Source organism: Brassica rapa, chromosome A07 (assembly GCF_000309985.2).
Source record: "Brassica rapa cultivar Chiifu-401-42 chromosome A07, CAAS_Brap_v3.01, whole genome shotgun sequence".
NCBI classification, from domain to species: Eukaryota; Viridiplantae; Streptophyta; class Magnoliopsida; order Brassicales; family Brassicaceae; genus Brassica; species Brassica rapa.
In genome coordinates, this window is record NC_024801.2 from 12506879 (window position 1) to 12531182 (window position 24304).

Sequence of the window (24304 nt, forward strand, 5' to 3'; positions counted from 1 at the left end):
GATCAGTCCTTTGACTGGAAGAAAGCTGTTTGGACGCTCAAAACATCACCAAAGACAAAGCTCTTTGTATGGAAGGCACTTCATGGAGCAATCCCAGCAGAGGAAGCACTTAGAACGCGACAGATAAATGTTGATGGGAAGTGTAAGAGATGCAACCTACCGGAAACTATAGATCACTTGTTCTTTCACTGTCCTTTCGCAAAACAGGTGTGGACCTCGGCCCCTGTTTTCCCAAGTATTGAGTACAATGGATCTATAGTTTTGAGGAACCAATGGATCAACCTCATCTCAAGGAAGAACTTACCGCCAACGGGAGTAGAAGGACAACTCGCGCCCTGGATCCTTTGGGGAATTTGGACGGCAAGAAACAATCTGGTTTTCAACGACAAGCTCACCTCTGCAACTGAAACGCTTTCAAAAGCTATCTCTTTGGCCCGGGAATGGGGAACCTGCCAAACCATCTCCAGCCCGTTACCGGCTGTTCTCCCAACGCAAGCCCATGCCTCCCCAAACTGTATTGTCGTAAAATCTGATGCTGCGTGGAATGAAACTTTGAACGTTGCAGGACTTGGATGGGTGATGGAAGGGCAAAACAGAACATCCTCTTTCTCATTACCGGCTCACCATGTGAGGACCCCGTTAGCTGCTGAGGCCCTGGCTCTCAGAGAGGCAATATGGAAGTGTAGAGAACTAGGATTCACGAGAATCCGTTGCGAATCAGACTCCGCAGTGTTAGTGAAAGCGCTTAAAGAAGATACGTTCTTAACTGGTCTCTATGGGATCTTGATAGATATCCAAGCTCTTGCCTCATCTTTTGAGTGTATTTCTTTCAATTGGATTTCTAGGAAGAAAAATGTAGAGGCTGATGTGCTAGCCAAGCAGATTTTATCTGTTGAACTGGCCTTAATGGCTTCACCAACTTTGGTTTGATCATTTAATATAAGTGTGTTTCAAAAAAAAAAAAAAAAAAAAAAATCCACAAAGCACCGTCTTTCCATCTGGATTAGAGCTCAGGCAACGGACTCCAGACGTCTAGCAAAAATGAAAATATTAAAAAGGTAAGAATGATAAATAAGATGCCATCAAATTTGAGTAACATAAAAGAAGTTGAATTTTACAGTCCTATCAGCTGAACCTGTTACCATAAGCAAAAACAGGAAACTCTGAAATATAAACTCTTCACCCACTTGTTGTCTCGGCCATTTGACAGAATCAAATACATAAACTTATTTTTTGAAAAAGACAAATACATAAACTTACTGTCAAAAGAAACAAACTTTCCATCACCAAACAGCTCTATTGCAAATCTGTGATTCACTAACCAAAAAAAAAAAGCTTTTGACTTTCACGCTCAAGACATATACCTGCGGGAGTAGAAGACGTTGTTGTTCTCGGGAACAAAAACATCGTAGCTGAGAATGTTTCCGCCTTTAGATATCCCAAGTTAATAAAAAATTCCTAATGATTTCAGTAAAGAAAATCACGTGTATCATGTCTAAATATTTGTGTCAATAAATAAATAAAAGAAGTGCATAATTTGATGAGGAGGGATTCGTTGACTGGTTATAATTTAATCCCTACCTATCCAATAAAACTATATTATCTCGCAGAAATCATAGTAGTGGAGCTCATTTTGCATTGGTAAAGAAAATCTCGTGCTGTCGTGCATTATGTCTAATTTATTTATTAGCAAAACAAAGTACGCTCATACAGCTAATAAGATTCTAGGGGAGTTATATGAACATTAAAATCTCGTGTATCATTTCTGAATCTTTTATTATTATGTAAAAGAAAGACGTGCATAATCTGATAAAGAGGATTCGCTGAATGATATATATATTTTTTAATTGAGTAAAAGAAAGACGTGCATAATCTCTCACCTTGCCCAATAAAACATTAACAATCCTAGTAATGGACATCATGACTCCTTTTCCTCGCATAGAAATGCGTTTATAAATAAGAACAATCGCGCAAAGCTAGGTTTCTCATTCACAAAGTCAAGGATCTCCCCCACATGGATTCTTTCGACTTGCCTCACACTTCATCTTTTAAGGTTTTTGATTCATCTAAAATTTGAAAAAGAAAGCATTTGTACACTCTCTAGTAAATGATATAGATTGTTTGAATGCAACAGGGAGGAAGCGAATTATTTCTTCGGGATGTGTTTGAGAACATATTGAAGACGTACTTGAAAAAGAACCCAACAACGAAAAGAATATGGGAACTGGTTCAGTCGGTGGACAATGAGAAGATTTGCTACGACCACTTCACTTTCATGACACTTAAGGTATTCTCCATAGAGTTTACGGGATCCGTTGTTATATGGATTAGAGTTTTCACAACAAAAAATGATAGATTACATTGATTAAATAGCATCACGCAATATTTTTATGTTTCTGCGATATTTTAATAAAAATTCACTTATAAATCCTTTTTTTTGTTCCACAAGTAACCATAGTGAAGATAATCATAAATCTGGATTCAAGCGAACGCAACGGTAACTTAGTCAAAAAGTTTGCTTTATATGTTGGTATAACGTGAATAAAAAAGAAAAGTAATTAGTTGAATGTTATTTAATCTAATCACCTAATAGAGGAAAATTAATTAAGAGCTGTGAATCTGACTCTAGCTATAATCTTCTTGCCAAAACACTTATAAATGATAACTTATAAATGATAATCCAAACGCAACAACGTTTACTAACAAGACTATTTAAATAGAAAAATGAAAACTTTCCTATTGTGTTGAATATGAGGAATATTTATCTCATAAAAAGCACGAAAACTTGTTTTCAAACAAAATTCTTATAAAATGATACTCGTTAATTGTTTCTCTTTGTATGGATAGATCGAAGGTTATGGAATAGACTCTATGTCCAGTTTCTTCATGGATAATGGATATAAAATAGGAGGTGGGCTTGATTTTCCAAAGAAGAACCTGCGAGGTCTCTGGTTTTCCCCTCCCGAAATTAAGATCCCTGAGGATGGCCACGGCCTGAGTAATGGACCCTTACCCCGACTTGTTATGGGTGAGATTCTTGTGGACGAATTAAGCCCTGCATCACAGGTATGAGTCACAAACTCATAGTTAAGAAAGACCAAAGTATTGTTGCGTGAGTTTATCAAATAGCAATATAGTTGTAAAAGTAATAAGTTAGTCAGAAATTATCTAAGGTATTACTCTGAAATAGTGTCCAAATGAAGTTTAGTTTAACTTTTGTACTTCATTTAAATTTTGTGGGAAACATGACTTTTCCATATATGGCATGTTAGTTTAAAGGTCTGATTGGAAACTTTAGTAAAGTAAATAGAGTAAACAGAAGAAAAAACAAACTGAGAGACATTTATTCTACATTTTTTAGACTAAAAAGAAGGTGAAAAATCAGAAAGAAGTCAAAGAACCAACAAAATATTCTTTTCTAGCTTAACGGGAAGGAAAACCATTTTTACCTTTTTCATCCTGACTGGATGTATTTAAGCGGGATTTAGAATTAAAAATTACTCTAATTTTCATTACTCTAACAATACATCCAATCATACTGTTCATGTAGCGTTTAGTTGATACCGTAACAAATCTGAACTTGTAATCATTGACCTTTAACATCTATCTAATACATAAATGAAAGGTATCTATCAAAATAGAATATGATATGGTAAAAAGAAGGCATAATCATTGAAATATACCAAGTCATTTTTTTTTAATATTCTCTTCATGTAACGTAATCATATTTTCATTTAATTTATTTCCAAAATACCTATCACTCGTTATTGTTTGGTATCTTTGTTGGTTCTATTTCTAAAATTATTCAATGGTTAAACAGGAGATAATCAGGAAGTATCTGAAACCAGCCGGAGGCAAGCAAGCCCTTCTGTCAAGTATTCTTGGGTCCTTAATATGGGAGAAGCCAACTTGGAGCGAATTTAAGCACATTGCCGAGTATATATTATTCACTTTCTAAATCATATTTCTTTACTTACTAAAGACATATTGATTTAAATTAAATTAATTACTGTTGTGAACGATGAAGGGAAAACGAATTGGCTGCTTGGGCGTTTATCAACGGCTACACAATGAACCATCTTGCGTTTTCTGTTCATCGACTTAAACACCGTTTCAGTGACATCAATTGCATCATACGTTATCTAGAGGAAAATGGATTTGATCTCAACCAGGACGGAGGAGTTCTCAAAGGTTAGATTTCTAATTATATGTGTGTATAAATAAAATCTCTTCCGTCCACCAATGATTGAATTGTTGATTAATTTCAGTGAGTACTGATGGGCTACTGCTACAAGTGTCGTCACTCTCGGAGCAGCTTCCGGTAGAATTTTCAGACGGCATAATCAAATCGGTCCCTGCTTCATACATTGAGTTCACTGAACGTCTCGTTTTGCCACAGTTCGAAGATCTGCCTCATGATCAGGTACGCTACATAAAAGATACGATGCTAGTGCACTGGTTTGTAACAAAGTTTTCACAAACTGTTTAGATTTTTAGGATTTTAATTTGTTTATTATAGATAAATAAATACAAAGGGATCTATAGTGTTTTCTTCTTGGATGGAATTCATATTTTTAATTAATTATATGAGTTAGTCGGTACTCCATTATGATCAAGATCTATATCTATACTATTTGGTTGCAGATTAAAGAGATCCATAGACGTGAAGACTTTGCACTCAATAACGCGGACAACATTTTAGAAAGCTCCCGTTTTATGTTAGATGTTTAGAATCACTTTGGTTTGGTCCAATCATGTATGAAACATAAAGAGTATTAATAAGCTTGGTTTTGTATGTTATAAGTATTATGTTCAATCTGTGTGCCTTTCTCTCCATGAAAACGTGAGTCTCATGTTGAGTAATGATTACTCATAAGTTTAATTACATATTATATAGTATAATAATCTTCTCCTAATGACCTGCAACATATACAAGCGCTGATTGTTAAATTTTTTGTTTAAAATATTTCTCTCTTTTAATGAAGTCTGGCAAGTATTAAGTAGCTAGCAAAAAGCTGCGAAGAAAAGAAGCTTGACGCCAAGAAATAAAGAAAAAGAAACAGGTAATCAAGAATGGGTGAGTTTATAGTTTCTCAACAAGAACAAAGATGTGATAATTAAAAATGAATTATAGGGTTGTAAGTCCCTAAGTCACAACTCCATCTACACTACGTTAATTAATCATATATGATTTTCACGTCTTGTGACTCCTTGTGTTCGCTAGTACGTAGTCTTATCTTTTTGTTTTTTTTTTATTTGTTCATATTAAGGGATATGTATCCCACATTGGAAAATCAATAATCTGCCAACACTCTTTCTTCTCGTGACCACTGCGACCACAATGTGAACAGACGATCGCTGAACGAGCAGTAGTTAAAGCAGCTGCATTGAAACCGCTAACCAAATCTTGCTCTGTCTTTGCGCTAAAACCAACCACCTCTGATTTTGCGTCAGATCGAGCAGATGCCATTCTTCTTTCCTCACGAACGACCCGTTGATAAACACTATTAAGATCAGGAAGTGGCTCCATGGATATTATATTTGTCACCACATTTCCAAATCTAACTTCATCAAGACCCATCAAGAACTGATGAACACGCTCTTCTTCATGCTCCTTCACAATATTCTGTAGAGCAGAGCATGTACACTTCGGCAATGGTTTGTAAGTAAGCAACTCCTCCCACCTGATGGAGAGCTTTCCAAAGTAGTCCATAACGCTCATACCGTCTTGTCTACACGCAGCCAACTCGGCCCGTATCTGATGAGCACGCACCGCGTTCCCAATCGAGAAACGCTGCATCAAATCACTCCACAACTTGTGAGCATCAGACGCAAACGTAACAGTTGAGCGAATCTTAGGCGAGATTGATGTCCTTATCCACCCAATTACCATAGAATTCACCGTATTCCATGCATCAAGATCATCAGAATCAGCTGATGGTTTTGGCAACGTTCCATCAACGAAACCAAATTTACGCTTCGCGCGCAAGGAGTTCTCCAACTCGGAGGCCCATTCAGCATAGTTTTCTCCAGTAAGCTGCACAGGCGAGATTGAAACCCCTGGATTGTCCGAAGACGCCAGTACATACGGCGAAGGTAACTTCTTCACCACGGCAACAACGGAATCGGATTTCTCACCCATGATAAACGAAAAAAAAAGAAATTTAAAGTATGTGTGGCTCTGATACCATGTAAAGTAAACGAGAGCTTTAGGTAAACTGTGTGTTTTATTCAATGGGAGGAGATCTCCTTATATACATACGTACAACTCAAGATATGTTTCCCAACAATATTGGTACTTATCTATAATATCTACATAATATTCTCCATAAACATAGGACTTATCTAGACGTATCTCAACACTCCCCCTTAAGTTGGAGAGTGTAAGTCACAAACTCCCAACTTGGACAATATGTAATCAAAGCTATACCGCCCCAACCCTTTAGTAAGTATGTCCGCCAATTGCTCAGTAGTCCGTACATGGCGTGTGGTAATCAGACGACTCTTCACAGCATCACGAACCGCATGACAGTCTGACTCAATATGTTTTGTTCGTTCGTGAAACACCGGGTTAGCAGCGATATATATTGCTGACTTGCTATCGCAATACATATCCATTGGCCCATTCTGATAAACGCCAAAATCTGCAAGTAAACGTTTCATCCATTTTAACTCCTTGAGAGCATCTGACATGGCTCTGTACTCGGCCTCCGCCGAAGAATGCGACACCGTGTCTTGTTTCTTTGTCTTCCATGCAACTGGAGAACCGCCAATCTGAACTACAAACGCAGACAAAGACCGACGAGTGCGAGGACACGAGTTCCAATCAGAATCACACCAAATTTGTACTCGGAGCGAGCTCTCCGAAGTTAACATGATACCTTGACCAGGCGTGCCTTTGAGATAACGAAGGACCCTTACCACAGCATCCCAGTGACCCTTACGTGGTTGATGCATCACTTGTGATAACACATGCACTGCATAGCAAAGCTCTGGTCGTGTGATGCATAAGTAGACTAGACGACCCACTATACGTCTAAACCGAACCGGTTCTTCATAGAAGGGACTTTTATCAGACAGCAACGTGTGGTTCTGCTCCACCGGAATAGAAAGAGGCTTACACCCGAGAAGCCCAGCGTCTGCAATGATATCGAGGGCATATTTTCGTTGAGAGAGAAAGAAACCGCCTGTCCCTCTTGAAACCTCAATACCAAGGAAATACTTGGCTTTGCCAAGATCTTTCATTCGAAAACAGTTACTGAGATATTCCTTAAACTTGACCAACATGCCTAAGTTGTTGCAGCATATGATCAAATCATCCACATATATAAGAACTCGCAAACTGTCCTCCCCTCTAATGTATGTGAAGAGAGAGTAGTCTTCATAAGACTGTATAAAACCAAACTTCAACAACGCTTGACTTAGCTTCGCGAACCAACATCTGGGAGCCTGCTTGAGACCGTACAGCGACTTGCGGAGCTTACACACCAGTGTCGGATCATCAGTTTTATATCCTGGTGGCGGTCTCATGTACACTTCCTCCTCTAAATCACCATGAAGGAAAGCGTTGCACACATCCATCTGATGAACCTCCCATCCTTTGACTGCTGCAATTTTAAATAAAGTACGTACTGTCGTAAGCTTAGCAACAGGAGCAAAGGTCTCACCGTAGTCCACCCCTTCAACTTGTCTGTTTCCGCACACCACCAGACGTGCCTTAGGTCTTTCTACTGTTCCATCAGCATTGAATTTCAGTTTATAGACCCACATACTGATAAGAGCTGTTTTGCCCGGAGGGAGATGTGTAAGATCCCAAGTGTGCTGTCCTTCGAGAGATGTAATCTCACATGACATAGCATTACGCCAGATCTCATCCTCCATAGCTTCTTTGAAACTTTTAGGCTCAACCCCAGCAGATACTGCTGCTAAGAAAACACGATGATACGCAGAAAACATGTCATCTGTTATATAATGCTCAATGGGATAGGGAGTACCTGGACTCGTTTGTGAGGTCTGGGAGCCGATGAGGTCTGGAGGTGTATGTTTATCGAGAGTAGATGTCAATGCCTTTGCATTGTACGTGACATAGTCTTTAAGTCGCACTGAAGTAGTCTTTTGTGAAACATCCTCTATCTGTTTTCTATCTCGGAGAGGAAAGAGAAGAGTATGAATAAAAATCAACCAAAGTTTTCTGCAATCAATATTGTACGGTTTTCGCAAGCCAGTTTTCTGCTCACTATACGAAGACTTGGTAAAAGGAGTGTTGAAAGAAAAATATACGGTTGATTGGAAACAATGCATGACGAAAAAACCCAATTCATTGTGAAATACACTTTCAAAGCTATTGTCTACATTTTTGACAAAAATGTAGACAATAGCTCCGTTTAGAGAAAAACTGCAGAAGATTATGGTGATGCTCCGTTTAGTTCAGTGCAACTCATAAAGATAATTGACAAAAAAGTGAGAAATCGACTCAGTTTAACAGAAATGTTGAGAGATTTGGGATATGAGGAGGGATTAAGAGCTTGGTTTGAAACGAGACCACCACCAGAGGCTCAAGTATAACCATCCTTTTCAAAATAGTACTTGGATTTTTCTTTTATTCTTTCTTTATTTTTCAAATAAAGATTAGAAAAGTTGCACAAAATAGTTGTTATTGAATAAATTTTCCTTTTCTTGAACAACCATATATTAAAAAGCAGAGGCTTAAAAGCCTTGGAGTCTCAACATAAGTGTAGCTTGACATGATAGATTTCACGATCTAATTGGCGAGAGAGTTTTGATGTCTAGGAATAAAAGAAAAGCAAATAACAGAGAAAGTAGATGATAGAAGAGCGATGTCCATGAGAACTTCGTAGAGCTCCATGGGCCAAGTCTTCGAGTTGATAGCTAGAACGAACACCAGAGAGTCTGACTGAATCCAGACATGAGTGAGGTTGTGCGCCTTTGCGAAGAAGAGAGCCGCACGGACCGCCATAGATTGCGCCATTAGGGGTGAAAGGATGTAGCACTGAATAAACTTTACATAAGGTAAAAATAGTATACCTTTTTCAAAAAACTTCCATTAGCCCATATTCATACAATCAGGAGCGGAGGCAGCATATGAGGAGGGGGTCAACTGACTCCACTATTTTAAAAAAAAATATTGTTTTGTTTTAAGCAAAATTTGTATTGACCCCACTAAAAAAATAATTTTGACCCCACAAAAATAATTACTAAACACTGAAGCTAAAATTTAATTATACAACTAAAATAATTATACTTTATATCATTGAAACTTTGGAGTTATATTAGTTTTAACCTCATTTTTTTGATAATTATCCAAAAGTATAAAATTCTTAAACATGTTTTGTTATTTTAATCATTAGTAATATGTTAGTTTAATCCCAAATTGTATTAGGTCCAACTAATTTACAATGTATAAATATTATAAAACAAGTAAACATAAAAAAGAAAATAAAATATGTTCCTCTTCCTCGGGAACAGAAGATGACTGCGGACTCCTAACTTGTGCTCTATAATTATTTTTTAGTTAAATTTTAGGTTGGTTTTTTTTGGCTAATAAAACTGTCATAAAAAAGTTTCAAGCTATGAGTGTGCGTAGAGTAAACGGCAATAATCATGTGTATTTTAAAGATAAAGATAGAGCTTTGTTTTTTATTCATTGTTGCTATTTTTTTCTTAAAAACTTTAAAAATACAGAACACTCTAAATAAAGAAACGGTCATTGTACAAACGTTTTTTTGTTTGAATAAATTTTTACATTCGACAGACAATGGAGTGTGCCTAAAGTATATATAGTTTTTTGTGGTATATAAATTATATTTTTTGATTTTTTTCCGACCCCGGTACAAAACTTTTCTGGCTCCGCGACTGCATACAATCATATGCTCGAAGACAGATATATGGTTGTCCACAAATGATTTGTTATGAGTGAATTGGTCTAAGGGTTTTGATGTAACGAATCCTTAGTTCGTGGAGGGAAAGAGAATTTACAAGTTTTGTGTTCTATGGCATTGTTAGTGATTAAGTGTTCAGCAATTTACTCGTGTCTCACACAATAACCATCAATATATATATATAGCCATATATAACTCACAAATATGTGATACTTACATGCATATATGAAGATTCACCTATACTATACTACCCATACAGCAAAAATGAGAGAGAAAAGATCACAGCAGTTTAGCCAAACAGGCCGCAGTTTAGCCAAACAGGCCGCGGTTAAACCCACCAAAATTTGTTAGAATCCCTTATATATTAGTGTTTCAAAAAATAGTGTTTCAAACAAAAAATTCCTTATATATTAAAAGACAAACATTTTGCAATAAATATATTCTCACACACATTGACATGTGTCAGCCTCACAATCATTTCAATTTTAGAATGTTTACGTGTCATCTCCACAGTCATTTAACAATTAGTGTGTTCACACACTAATTTTTTTTAACTCAATTGCAGACAATTTAATGTTTTCATATACTAATTTCTTTTAATCAGCTCATTTTTAGTTTTTGGATTTTTAATCTTTGTATTAGTGAATTGACGTTCTCTTCGGGCAAAAACTGAATAATATCATTGTTTAAAGAAATAAATTTTAAAATAATTAAGATTCACATTAACTAAAATGATGGAATGAAAATGTTTTTAAAAATTGAAAGTGTCGTATCTTGCCGAACTTGGCCATAGTTGAGGTTTATGCATATGAAAAGCAACAAATAATTGTAATTGATTATGAATTAAAGAAACTTAGGTGAAAAAATGCCACACAAAAAGTTAGATCTTTAATTTAGCCAAGTATTATTTTTCTTTACAGAGTTTTCATATCAAACCACAAATTAGAAACATAGTCAGATTGTTAAAAAAAAAATAGAAATCAGAAAAGCTTTAAAAGAAAATTTGTGAAACCCTTTGAAAACATAATTCATGTACTAGGTGAAAATATCACATTATTTTCGACGCAACTCTAACCATTTCACTCGATTGTATTGTGTTTTTATTATATTTACCAAGAATGTTTTTATAAGAAAATACACATTATTGGTTATAGATTACGTCAATTTTGTAACATGCCCAAAATATTGACACGACACCCAACCATTTTTATTGAGATTCTTAAAGTATGGTCTAATAAATATGTATGTAAAGTAAGTCCAACATATTAGATTTATATTTATTTATTATTTTTTATATTAGTAGAAAAAAGTAAATATGGGTAAACTATTTGGATTCGAAGAACCGAACCGAACTTGATTTGAAAGTAATATTAATCACAAACTAAAACTGATTAAATACTCAAATGGATCTAAAATTTTAATATCTGATCCAAATTGAAATATTTTGGATAACGAAAATATCTTAAAAAAATTATATACTTAAATATATTAGTTATTTAAATTTATATCTATTAGATATTCATTAATATGAAAATATATTAAAAAAATCAAAATACTGAATATATATATTTTTCTCCTTCTAAATATTCAAATTGAACTATTTTATGTATATTTAATTATTAAGTCTTAAATTATTCAAATTTATATGTTTTATATTATTTTTATTTTTGGATTTTGAGGATTAAGCATATTTGGATTTTTGTTAAAACATTACTTAATTAAAATAGGTACCCGAACTTGAACCCGACCGAACCTGCAATGTTCGAACCAAATCCAAACCAAATTAAAACCAAAATTTCTTACTCTAAAATTTTGAAATCTGAATAGATCAACTTAATCCGAACGGATATCTCAATGTCCATCCCTTAAAAAATATATGACAAATCTATTATTACAACGTAAAATAAATAATGTAATCAAATATTTTACTCTGCGCACGGCGCAGATTACTACCTAGTAATTTATTTATTTATTTGAATTGTATCAAATAGCTTTATTTATTTTGCTCGCCTTTCCATTTTGCCTTGGCTGTAGGACATTACTCCTCTTTAATCATGCGCACATTTATCCAGAACCAAAGAACCAAACCGAATCTAAATATATTTTATATTTATAAATATATAAACTATATTAAAAACATTCAGGTACTCATTTAGTTTATATATTTATAATATATTTTTAATAATCAAATTATTTAAAATTATTATTTAGAAGTCAAATACCCAAAAAATGAATTACAAAAATATTTTTTATATTTTTTATCCAAAATAGTTAAAAATATTTGAATTGGCAAAATTTTAATCTGAAAACTTAAAAAAACTGATATTTGATCTAAAATCCTATTTTATTTTTAACCTGAATTAACTAAAAAACAAAACCAAATGAGAGCTGAAATTACTTCAGATGTAAGCCAATTCCCAACTTTATTAACCGAGCCAAACGTTCAAAATACCTGAACGGATCATGAGCCTCTAAATCGAACAGGAACCGAATGTCCAGGGCTACTCCCTCTGCTTAGTCTGGTCTGTAAATTTAGGAATTGTGCACAGTATTTTTCACCTTTTTATTTATGTGAAATTTTTTTACCAAAACAAATTATGTGAAATGTTTTTTTTATTCTCCTTTATTTTTTTAAAAATTATGACATGTAGTTTATTCACATATACGTCTAGTAGAAATACATCAAAGAACAAAGAAATTAAGATGCATTGCCATTTTACTTCGGCGTTAATTGTTTGTAGTTCTCAAAACAGTTTTTTTTTTTTCTAAAACCCACTAAAACCAGATTTTTAAGTAACCACATATTTCTAACTGAAAACTAAATCCATATTATTTTGGTATTAAATTCCTCCAATGATTTTTTTATTTATCCTTTTCTTGTTAGAAATTGTTCTATAATTATGAATCAATAGTTAATAGATAAATAAAAACATAAAAGCTTATATAATTGTTACTATCCAAGTAACTAATGTTTAAAATGACTAATTTACCATATAAATCTAATATATAATAATTTATATTATTGAAATATATCTTCTTCTTAATAATAATTTAAATTATGAAATAACCATAATTAAATGATTTTTTATTGGCAGGACTATGTCATACTTATACTTAGAGCAATTCCAACAATAGCAACAAATTTGGTGTTGAACTTACACCAAATTTAGTGTTTTGGTGTTAAACTTGTTTTTCATTTCCAACTACAACACCAGATCTAACATAAAAACAAAAATATTATGTATTATTTTTTAAAAAATATGTTAATTATTTGTAATTGACTAATTACTATATTATCACATTAAGATGTTATGCTTGTTTGTTATAGTTTTGTAAGTTTATGTGCTCAGTGTATTTAAACTTTTTTTTGTTTTATCTAGTTTATTATAATTTATTTAACATAAAATATCACTTAAAATTAACAATGTAAACTATTAAATATGAAAAGTACAAAATAAATTGATCAATTATTTTTACAAATTTATTTAGTTACAATTTGATGTGAATGATAATACTCACTAAGTGATCATTAATTGAAAAAATGAAAACATAAAATTTCACTGTTTATGTTGTGAAAAAAAAAAATATGATTTATTTATTTTAGTTTATATTTAACAAATTAAAAATTGTAATTTATTTATATTACTAAATATAATATAATACAATATATACTTTATGATAAAATTTCACTGTTTATATTATTAATAGAAGAAAAAAATCATATTAGATTTGGTATTTTAAAGTTTCATTAGAGTTGCTCAGTAGTATGCCGTTTGGCTTAGTTTTTCAAGTGGTATGATCCAGAATTTCAGACTGGTGGATTTTGTCCATTTTCTTTAATCATTGAAGATTTCGTCGGTAGATTTGGCAGGACTACGGGATAAGGGACATCACAGAATTTATAAGCTTGTCAGATTTGTTGAATGATTTAATATTATTAAGAACCAACTCGATCCCACTCTCCCAGTGGATGAGAGGATCCAATCTGCCCATAACCTAAATCATGTGTTCAGCAATGATAATAGTGAAATAGTCAAAAAAAACTACAAAATAAATAATACTGATATTTTAATCTATAGTATCGTTTACAAACAAACAAAAAACAACAATATTTATAATCTATTATATAATAGGAAAGTTTCTCTCCTCCTGATGCGACATATCAGCAGTCTGTGGGTTCTACTTTTAAAAAATGTGAAAAAGTATCAAATCTGTACCTTGAACCTAAGTTATTGAGATATAAACACTCACAATTATACCACTGCACTAAATGATACTATGTACATTGATTTCTATTAAATAATACCTGATGCGACATGTCAGCAGTCTGTGGGTCCTACTTTTAAAAAGCGTGAAAAAGTTTCAAATATGTAGCTCGAACCCAGGTTATTGAGATATAAACACCCACAATTATACCAATGCACTAAAGGATACTATGTATATTGATTGCCGAAACTAATATATATTATTAAGGTCGGAAACTAATATAACATCGTGGACCCCACCTCTTTTTTTTTTTTTTAAATTGATGGGTAACGAATGGACTTCGACAAAAAGTGGGCTTTGGGCTTATTGAGTTTCTGTTTATTAGGCTTTGTATCTGCCCAAAGTGGTGATACGGACAAAGCTAAGAAGATTAGGGAAGCCACCATCTTCACCATCTCCTTCGTCGCTTGCGATTCCCCTTCCGGCAATCAGCTATTATGGTCGATCTTTAAGGCTCTACGCACGTTTTGCGCCTACCAAACGCTTAGCTTCTCCTCGAACGCCTTAAGGGCTCTCATATATATAGAATCCCTCGAGGTAAAAGCTCCATCTTGTCTCAAACTTTTTTTTCTCAGTTTTCCGATCGCTTTACTTTCTCACATCCGTCGCGAAAATGACTTATCCAGCTGCTCCAGCCGCTTCAGCCGCCATTGCCACCGTTCCCTACTCCACCTTCAACTCTCTCCGCCTTCGAAGGTCCACTCAGTCCATTGTTGGTCGGCTCATCCGATTCTAGGATTCCAGGAACATTAACAAGAATGGAGAGTTTATGGGCATCACCATTCTCCTCCTTGATGAACTGGTGATGATTGTTTCTAACTTATTTTTTATCACTTTAACTCTGCTTTGCTTATTCTTTGTTCATATATGAAACGTGTCTTCATGTTTTTGTTTTGGTTTTGTGTATGGGTTTTTTTATGAACAACTAATGATTTTTCTCTGTTTTTCTTACAAGATTCTGTGATCCACGGTTTCATCCCTGCAATCTCCAAACAAAACAGGAAAACTGAATGAATTATGTTTTTAGCAACCGTATCTAAAAGAAATAAAAGACATCTTACTTAACAAATTAAAACCTTTTCTTTTGCAGATTCCGACGACGACGAAGCACCCGAGGACCAACGACAACAGAATGATGCGGACGAAGCCTAACTGATGTAAGTAAAATCCTCTTCAATAACACATCACACTATTATCGTTCCCCAATCTCACAAACTTAAGCTCTAATCAGGCCAGGGATCCCACAGGTGATGCTGTCCCGACAACGGAGAAAAAAGAAAGAAAGATAACCTAACGTTTTTTTTTTTAATTTTCAGTTTTTAAGTTCAAATCAGGTTTTTGACATAGAGCCCAACATAATTTGAGCTCAAACATTTTAAATCCACAATTACTTTTTTATAATGTAAAAACGTCAACCTTCGTTTATGTTTTGTTAAACTATTTTAATCTTTATGTTTTGTTAAACTATTTCACACAGGGGGCAGATCTCCTTAGAAGGAGAGCCACTCGCCAAGATGCTTCCAGTTTCACCATTCTTGAAACTCTTATGAACCACAAAGCCAATATAAGAGCTCTGTTTCAATCCAACGGCTGGATTTTGTCACAGACCACCGCTAAACCTAAAGACGGAAGAGAAGTGGAGTGCTGTGTTTTGAAAGATGGTTACTTGGAGTTTAAAAGATGAAGATGGAACCCATGACGAGGAAGACGAGGAGAAGTGTTACTTGCAATATCCTAACGTTGAGGATGTAGACAATGTGTGATCTTAGCGATGAAGATTAGTGTAGCTTTAATATATGCTACTACGGTCCTTGAGCTCCCTAACAAGTACTGCAAACAATGTGTATTTTGAAAAAATAAAATAATTTTGTAATGTAAGTAGTTTGAAACTTTGAGTATTTATTCAAACAACGGATATATACAGAGTTGATAACTTGATATGGACCCCCAAATAAATTGGTGCTGCGCTGTCACAATATCTGTCTTTTTAATTTCATATACCTGACGTAAGCTTCTTCATCTTCTTCTCTTTCCCTTTCCATTGTTCCACGATCTCTGTTTCATGTTTAGGTCTTTTTCACATTCTCTATATTTTACTTAATTATACTTTTTGAATTTTCCTTCCGTTTTGGGAGATGTTTCTAACTTGAGTTAATCGTCAAAAGCTATGATCAATTTTATTATCTTATTTCCGATAAATTTTATTCTTTAATTTGCACAAATCTTAAACAACACCAACATCTCATAAATCATATCGTCCCACCAATATCCAAAGTAACCAGCTCCGCGCTTGCGCGGAGTCTCAGCACCTAGTAGTAATAATAGAGACTCCGTCTTTTTATCAACGAGATACAATACAAATAAGAACAGCTAAGCAAGGCTCAGTTTATCCGACATAACACAACGATCTTTCTAAATGGGTTCTTTCGACTTGTCCTATGCTTCATCATTCAAGGTTCTTTCTCAATTGGGTTCCTTCGACCCCTCGTTCTAGCATTCTGGTTTGTTCATCAAAAGAAAATTAATATTATAAAGTTATGATAATTCATAATTACCATGAAACAGTGAGGAAGTGAAACATTTCTTCGGAATGTGTTTGAGAATATACTGAAGACGTATCTGAGGAAGAACCCAACAGCGAAGACCATATGGGAGCTTGTTCAGTCATTGGACAACGAGAATATCTGCTACGATCACTTCACTTTCCAGACGTTTAAGGTATGTACGCTGTACCTCTAGTGAACATATGTGGATATTCGATGTTTTCAATGTACTATAATCAAGCAATGAACGTGTTATTTTGTTGAATATACAGTTTAGTATATAAGTATTATTATAGGAGACTAAAAGCATCTCCAAAAACAACTTTATTTTAAGGTTTGACAAAACCTCAAATTTAAGGTTTGAAAGTTTTCTTCTCCAAAAACAAAAATTTATATTGAACCTTAAAAGTTTTATAATTTACACTATAGTCATTGGTATTGTTTTAGATTATCATATAACTTTTATGAATAAATATAAAATCTACAACCGAATATCATTTATAATAATACTTTTATGAATTTAGTAAATCTGAACATAAAAGGATAATATAATGAATTCATTCATAATAACTTTTGATTAAGCCAAACTATATGGAAAACGTTGTGCAGAATTTTGTAGTTTTTAATCAAATTTACATAGATTTTAGTAATATTTTGACATTATATATGATATTTGAATTATTAAATATATATGTAATTTTTTATGAAATATGAAATTATAAGAATTAAAATGATAAAAAATGATAAGATTATTTAAAAAAAATACGTGTATGGACATGAAAAGTAAAGAACCTCAAATATAAGTTTTGGACAGTAAAATTTTATATTTAAAATTTCACTGTTCACAACTTTAAAACTTAAAGTTTTAAAGTTGCTTTTGAAATGTACAAAACTTTAAGACTGGTTTTGGAGATGCTCTAAGACATCATTATTAGGTTATATGATATAAATATAACTTTCATAGATAAATTAGATGTCCAATAGATAAACAACATATTACCGGGATGTATATAATAGTATATTTAAGGTTCAATCCTCTTAAATAGTTGTTCAATCAAAACGGATATTTACATATAAAAATAGAAAGTATATGATGAGATTACCCTTCAATCAACTTGCCCAAGTAAAGTTATTATTAGTTGCCCAAAAAAAAAGATGAGAACAATTAACAGGTCAACTCGTCTCAAACCTTTTTTTTCACTCGTTCCTGAACTTTTATTTTGTATTTTTAACATTTTTACCAAAAACAAAACTTGTATTTAGTCTCAAAATAATTGCCACCCAAATAATTATCTATAGCGAAATGAGTGAATTGTTTCTTTTAATAAATTCGGACACATCATTTATAGCGAAATGGATGAAATGGCAAACAAATGAAAATCAGTACACCTGATTTGGTAAAAAACAGTTTTATGAATTATTATTATTTGGGTATGTATGTGTAGGTGGAGGGTTACGGAATAGAATCCTTATCGAGCTTCTTCATGGATTATGGATATAAAGTTGAAGGTGGGCTTGATTTTCCAACGAAGAAACTAAGAGCATCATTATCCCACATACTTATTTAGGGTCTCTTAATCTTTTTTTAATAATTTTTAGTTGGAAAAGTGAGTTTAAGAGACTTACTTAAGAGATGGTATATTTGTGTGGTCCAATGCAAGTTTCTTATTTAAGGTTTCTTAAAAAAAAATCTTAAACATTTTGTTATTAAACTTCAAATTTATTGATTATTAGAAAGACATTAACATACATTTCAAGATCAAACATATTGTCAAATGTAAGAGCTTGGGGTCTACTAAAGGTTGACAACTTACATTTCCTCCGCCAGCGACTTCAATTGTATCTGAATCAACAGGAAAATCAAATGACTGATCCCTTGGAAGCAAGGACCTGTAGAAAGAGATGTTCAGAAACAACCCTCAATTGAAGAACCTAAAAGGCTGCTTTTTGAGATTGTGCTTTTTACCTTGCGAAGATAGTGCATGAGAGCTAAAGAGATTGTTAAAAGTTTAAAACTATCTCAAGATTCAAACAGACCTGCTCACACTTTCCCAATTGCCTTGTCACCAGTGTAGTTCTACAGCAAAACAGTCAATAACAACCAAGATTGAGGACTCGTGTCAATAACAAGTGAATAATGCTAACCAAGAAGAATGATATATCTTCACACTAGACCACATTACAGATACAAGAGAAGTTTTGATTCAGCAAAGCATCTGGATTTTGCCATCCTTCTCCTTGCTTGCAGAAACTTACAGGCAAGGAGGAACCGAGATGAACAACACCATGAGGAACAACTGGAAAAACTGCGACGGTCTGAATACCAGCAGATAATTGGAGAAGCATCTCATTGAACCTCAGGTGGATGAACACCACCGCGGTTGAAACTATCTGCTAGGATCCATTGATGATGTCCTGTAAATGCAGCTCGGCCTACTAACCCTTCCCCTACCAAAATGATCCGATTGTTCAACATCATTCTGTTTGTAAGAATGATATATTCCACAAAAGACATCCAAATCAAAGAAACAAGTCAATACGACGAGTCCATCTAATCCAACAAAGACAGAGACAAAACAGAACTAATCAGAAGTGATCGAGAGAGAGAGAGATACGACGAGTCCGACGAGACAGACGCAAGTCCGACAGAGACGACGAGTCCGACGAGAGAGACGCCGAATCCATCATCAGATCATTGAGAGATGAAGAAATCGCCGTCGGAGAGTTGCTGTGATTTCAGCGAAATCGAAGAAGGGAGAGAGACACGGGTTTGCTTCTGAACACCCACAACACAACACGTGTCTCAAAACACGGTCTCTTCCTTCCCCTAATTAAGATACGTCTTCTCTTAATTAACCCAATTTTCCTTTTCTTTTAATTCAGTTAATGCTAAGATACGGGAGTTGCATACAGCGATAATGATGCTCTAAGAGTTCTCACTTTTTCTCCTCCGGATATTTACGTCCCCGATGATGGTCATGGTCTAGGCAATGGCCCTTTGCCACGACTTGTTATAGCTGAGCTTTTTGTGGACGAACTAAGTCCTGAATCACAGGTATGATTATGAATAATCATCAAAAACATAATCTTATTGTTGCGAATCAGGGCCGGCTCAAAAGAATTTATAGGGCCCATGAGCGGAAAAACAAAAATATGGCTTTTTGGCCAAAAATATTTTAATGAGTTAAAAATTATTTTAAATATAATTATTTATGCAATTTATTATTTTATATAAAAAAATTATTTTTTAAAAGATGTTTAAAATATATATAGCAAAATTTAGTTACAAATATATTTATATCTATTTTTAAACTAAAAAAATCAAATAAATTGTAAGAAAAAATTGGACCATTGGGCCCGGTGCGGTTGCATTCTCCCCTAAGAAAAAATTGGACCCTTGGGCCCGGTGCGGTTGCACTCTACCCCGCCCCCCCCCCCCCCCCCCCATATCTAAGCCGGTCATGTATAGTTATTAATGCTAATTAGATTTTGATCCGTGCATGATAGTTTGTGATAAAAGTTTCATTAACAATGTTACAAATGTTTTGTAATTTGAAAAAATATTATATTTAAAACATTTTTTACATATAAATCAGCGCTTTTATACCTGAACCGGACCAACGGTCAAATCGGTAAATCCAGTGATCAGATATATGATACGGTTTGGGTTAAAAAAATGTCTATTATTTAAAACTCAGATAAAATGCGTAAAAACGGCTAAAATCTAAGGTTAACCAGTTAAACCGATGAGTGACCGATATGTAATCCAATTTGATTTAAACTGATATTTTTAAAATTTTAGAATTAATTTTGATTTTTGATTTAAATATTTAAATACTTATTAATTTAATCTTATTGTATTTTTATTATGTCTTTACTCCAACTTGTTACAAAAAAAAATTATATTTAATCTGAAATTGGAAAAATAAGAAAAGTTGATTTTGAATCCTTACTATATTTTTTAAAAAAATATTGATATATAAAATATGTATGTTAAACTTAATTAAACTATCGACCTACGGTTTATCCACGGTCAACTCAATAAGCTAATAATATAAACTTTTAATTAAAAACATATAATTTATAAATGTTATATTATTATGTTTCTGATGAAACTATATTATAATGGTAGAATAGTTATAGGAAGATGTATATTATTTTCGTTAAATATGTCACTGTTATGAAATATAATGTATAAGTCAAAGTAAATTTTACTACAAACAAGTGTAGGTTCACCATAATTTCTGTGATACAATGTATAATAGAAGAATAAAGTATATCACACAAAGTTTTGATAAATCTGATATTGGATGGTCATAACAGTGAGTGTTCATAGAATACAGCAATAGTAAATCAAATTACCAACCGTCGAATATTAGAGAGGAGAGGGTAGACAGTTAGTATGATTTATTAACTGATTTTAATTTTTAATAGGATCACATTGGTATTTTTGGTGGATATTTCTTAATCAAATATTACCAAATTGGATAAATAAGATACTTGTTTAGTTAGAGATTTGTTAGTTAAATCCTTGGCAATTCTCCAAAATAAACAATTTTCAAGTTTTGATCACAAAAATAGATCATAAAAAAGAAAAACGATCAAAATGTTTCATTTAATAGGTAAAAAGACGCTAATATCCTAAAAATATAAAAATAAATAAAAATATTTTTTTTTTTAAAAAATAATTTTTTATAGTTTTAGTATGTTTTCAAATTCGAATTTTTTTATAAAAAAAAATCAATTTTTTTATTTTATTCAATTTTTTTTTGTAATTCAAAAATACTTTTTGAAACTATTTTTAAAACTTTATTTTCAAACTTTTAATATTTATTTTTTATTTTATAAAATTTTAATTTCAATCACAAATCCTCACACCTTAACCTTGGGGGTATAAATGTATATTTATCTCTTTAATGAAACATTTTGGTCATTTTGATTCTTATAGTCTATATTTGTGACACAAACTTTTTTAGTGCTATCTTAAGGTAAGCTGTTATTAATATTAAAGTTGTAGTAAAATTTAATATAAGATATAGTTTTTAAAAATATTTCATATAGAAACAAGTTTTATTCAATTTTGTGTTTCTGTTTTAATAGTATTGATTGATAATTCTTTGTTGTTTTTGTTAATTAGGAGATAATACGGAAGTATCTAAAACCGAAAGGAGGTAAACAAGCGGTTCTTTCAAGTACTTTGGGGTCTTTAATTTGGGAGAAGCCAACATCCACCGACTTCCAGCAACTTGCCAAGTATATAACTTTCTCTCTAACTATATTTCCTAGATATTACGTGAGAAGTGATGTCTAAGAAAAAAGAAGAAGATAAAGATGAACATAAAACAGTAATGTTCGGTAATGTTCGGTAAACAAATATTACTTATCTAGTAAAAAAAGCTTAAAAGTGCTATAGGTGTACAATAAACTTTAGAAGGTGTGATTTTAACAAAATAACATATTGATGAAAAGCTAACTTATGAAACGGTGCAGAGAGAGTGATTTTGCGGCATGGGTACTTGTTCACGGCTACATGATGAACCATCTTGCATTTTCTGTTCATCGACTCAAACACCAATTTAGTGACATCAAATGCATCAAAGAGTATCTAGAAGAAAAGGGATTCGAACTCAACAACGACGGAGGAATTCTCAAAGGTTTGTTCCCCTCGTGATCATGGGATTTTTTGGCTTTTCATTAGAATGGCTCTATTATTTATTTGTTATATAATTGGACTGGATGTCAATAAATATGTATTTCAGTGAGTCAAGATGGTCTACTATTACAAGTGTCATCCATCTCGGAGAAGATTGCGTTTGAATTTGCAGATGGGGTCACTGAAACAATCCCGGCTTCATACATTGAGTTCACTCAACGTTTGGTTCTTCCGGAGTTCAAAGATCTGCCTCATAACCAGGTACTACAATTTTCATTATCAAGACTTTGGATACAGTCTCAACATTATTCATCATATATGTGTTAGTTGGTCCATTGTATTCACGATCTAGGTATATACCCGTAAATGCAGATTAAAGAGTTCCATAGACGCGATGGATTTGATTTGGGAAACGCAAAAAACATTTTGGAAAGCGCACGTTTCACCTCAGATGTCTAGAATCAGTTTGGTCCAATCCTGCCTTTAATAAAAACCAATAGTAAACATATGGGTTTGTGTGTTTCAAAAAAAAAACAAACATATGGGTTTGTAATGCAAGAAAACTATTTTAATGTGTGTGCTGTGATATATGTGTGTGTGCCTTCTTTTCAGGAGACATGTCTCCTGTGGATTAAAGATTACTTACTAGTACTACATCATTTCACGGTAATGTGGTTTTACATCATTTCACGGTAATGTGGTCTTAGATTTTTTTACACGTTCATAAAAAATATTTAGTTTCCAGTATGTATTCTCTAGAACTAGTTTTTTTTGTTCAAAAGAACTAATTTCTCACCGCCGCCTTTAAAGACAAAACTTAAAAAAAAAGAATTAAGGTTGCAAATCTCAGTCAACATCTCCTTATGTCTGAAAGTGACTAAAATCTCAGTGTATCAGTAAAAACTCAGCATTATAAAATAAATATGTATTCTTAAAAGGAAAGAAAAGAAAATTTTTTGAAGTTGATATAAATATGGGTTTAAAGGATTTTAAAGTTATTCATTTACATAATAATATACAAACCGTAAATCCCCTCAATCGTTTTTGCTTTTTTTCTTTATTTTGTTCAATAAGTTTTGATTTGCGGTTGTTCACAAAAGTCTACTACAGTGTCCTCAACCCGAGGTCTCAACAAAGTGCAGCTATCTAAAAGGTGAAAGCCTGAGTTGATGATTAACAATACCTGAAGCGACAATGGAATCTTCAACTTGTACCTACATATTCTAGTAGCAGAAGCCCTGCGACATACATTCATAGGGTCAAAACTGGAACGCTTCATAAAGCTAGAATAGACAAATAACACAAGTATTTTATTTTTACTTGTTGGATATTTTAAGAATCATAGAACAATACAAGACATATCCAAAGCTGGGAGCATATTATACGATCAAAATTCTCGGCTATTTCTTCATGACCACTTACTTTGGCACGTTGAATGGCTAGCTTGTTTAGGCTGATGAGAAAATCGTGCAAAAACAAGTTCAATGCAAATTTATAATCAAAATTTTGTTAAGCTATTGAGAGTGAAAGATATATAGCTTTCATGAGGAGTTACCAGTTCAGTTTCTGAAAGAGAACACAAACAAGTAATATGTTCAACCTTATAGCACTCCAAAAAACACTATATAATTTCAAAGAAGTTTTTTGTTCTCCAAAAAAAATTCAAAAATTCAAAACTTCAAATTTAAAGTTTTGAGGAGTAAAATTTTATATTTAAAGTTTCACTATTCAAAACTACAAATTTGAAATTTTTATATTTTGTTTGCATTTTGGTCCCTATAATTACACATCACATTTATAATTCTTAAATATTTTCTCGTTTATCGTATTAATCCTTAAAAAATTTATATCTCATAAAAATTTTAATTTTTTTAATAAATTCAAGTTTTACACTTAAAATTAAATAAATCATTAAAATAAGATTTAAAATATTTTAAAACAAG

At 33.0% G+C, this 24304-nt stretch overlaps 1 protein-coding gene, 1 long non-coding RNA gene and 1 pseudogene across 3 annotated transcripts; 2 read left to right on the forward strand and 1 right to left on the reverse strand.

The window, feature by feature from the left end:
• The first annotated feature begins 2004 nt into the window (after nucleotides 1-2004).
• LOC103829214 lies at nucleotides 2005-4916 on the forward strand. Its single transcript, XM_009104870.3, has 7 exons — nucleotides 2005-2053; nucleotides 2135-2287; nucleotides 2848-3066; nucleotides 3821-3936; nucleotides 4028-4191; nucleotides 4269-4423; nucleotides 4645-4916. The coding sequence occupies exons 1-7, from the start codon at nucleotides 2015-2017 to the stop codon at nucleotides 4729-4731; spliced, it is 933 nt and encodes a 310-aa protein (XP_009103118.1). The 5' UTR covers nucleotides 2005-2014; the 3' UTR covers nucleotides 4732-4916.
• An 11665-nt stretch (nucleotides 4917-16581) lies between these two features.
• On the forward strand, nucleotides 16582-23085 carry LOC103829218 (annotated as a pseudogene).
• On the reverse strand, nucleotides 18388-19659 carry LOC103829216. Of its 2 annotated transcripts, none has more exons than XR_004449245.1 (3): nucleotides 18965-19659; nucleotides 18675-18785; nucleotides 18388-18598 (listed from the first exon to the last, which is right to left on the reverse strand). It is a non-coding gene; the product is annotated as an uncharacterized LOC103829216 (long non-coding RNA). The 2 variants fall into 2 exon arrangements; XR_004449244.1 differs by having other exon boundaries at nucleotides 18892-19659.
• Nucleotides 23086-24304: the final 1219 nt, after the last annotated feature.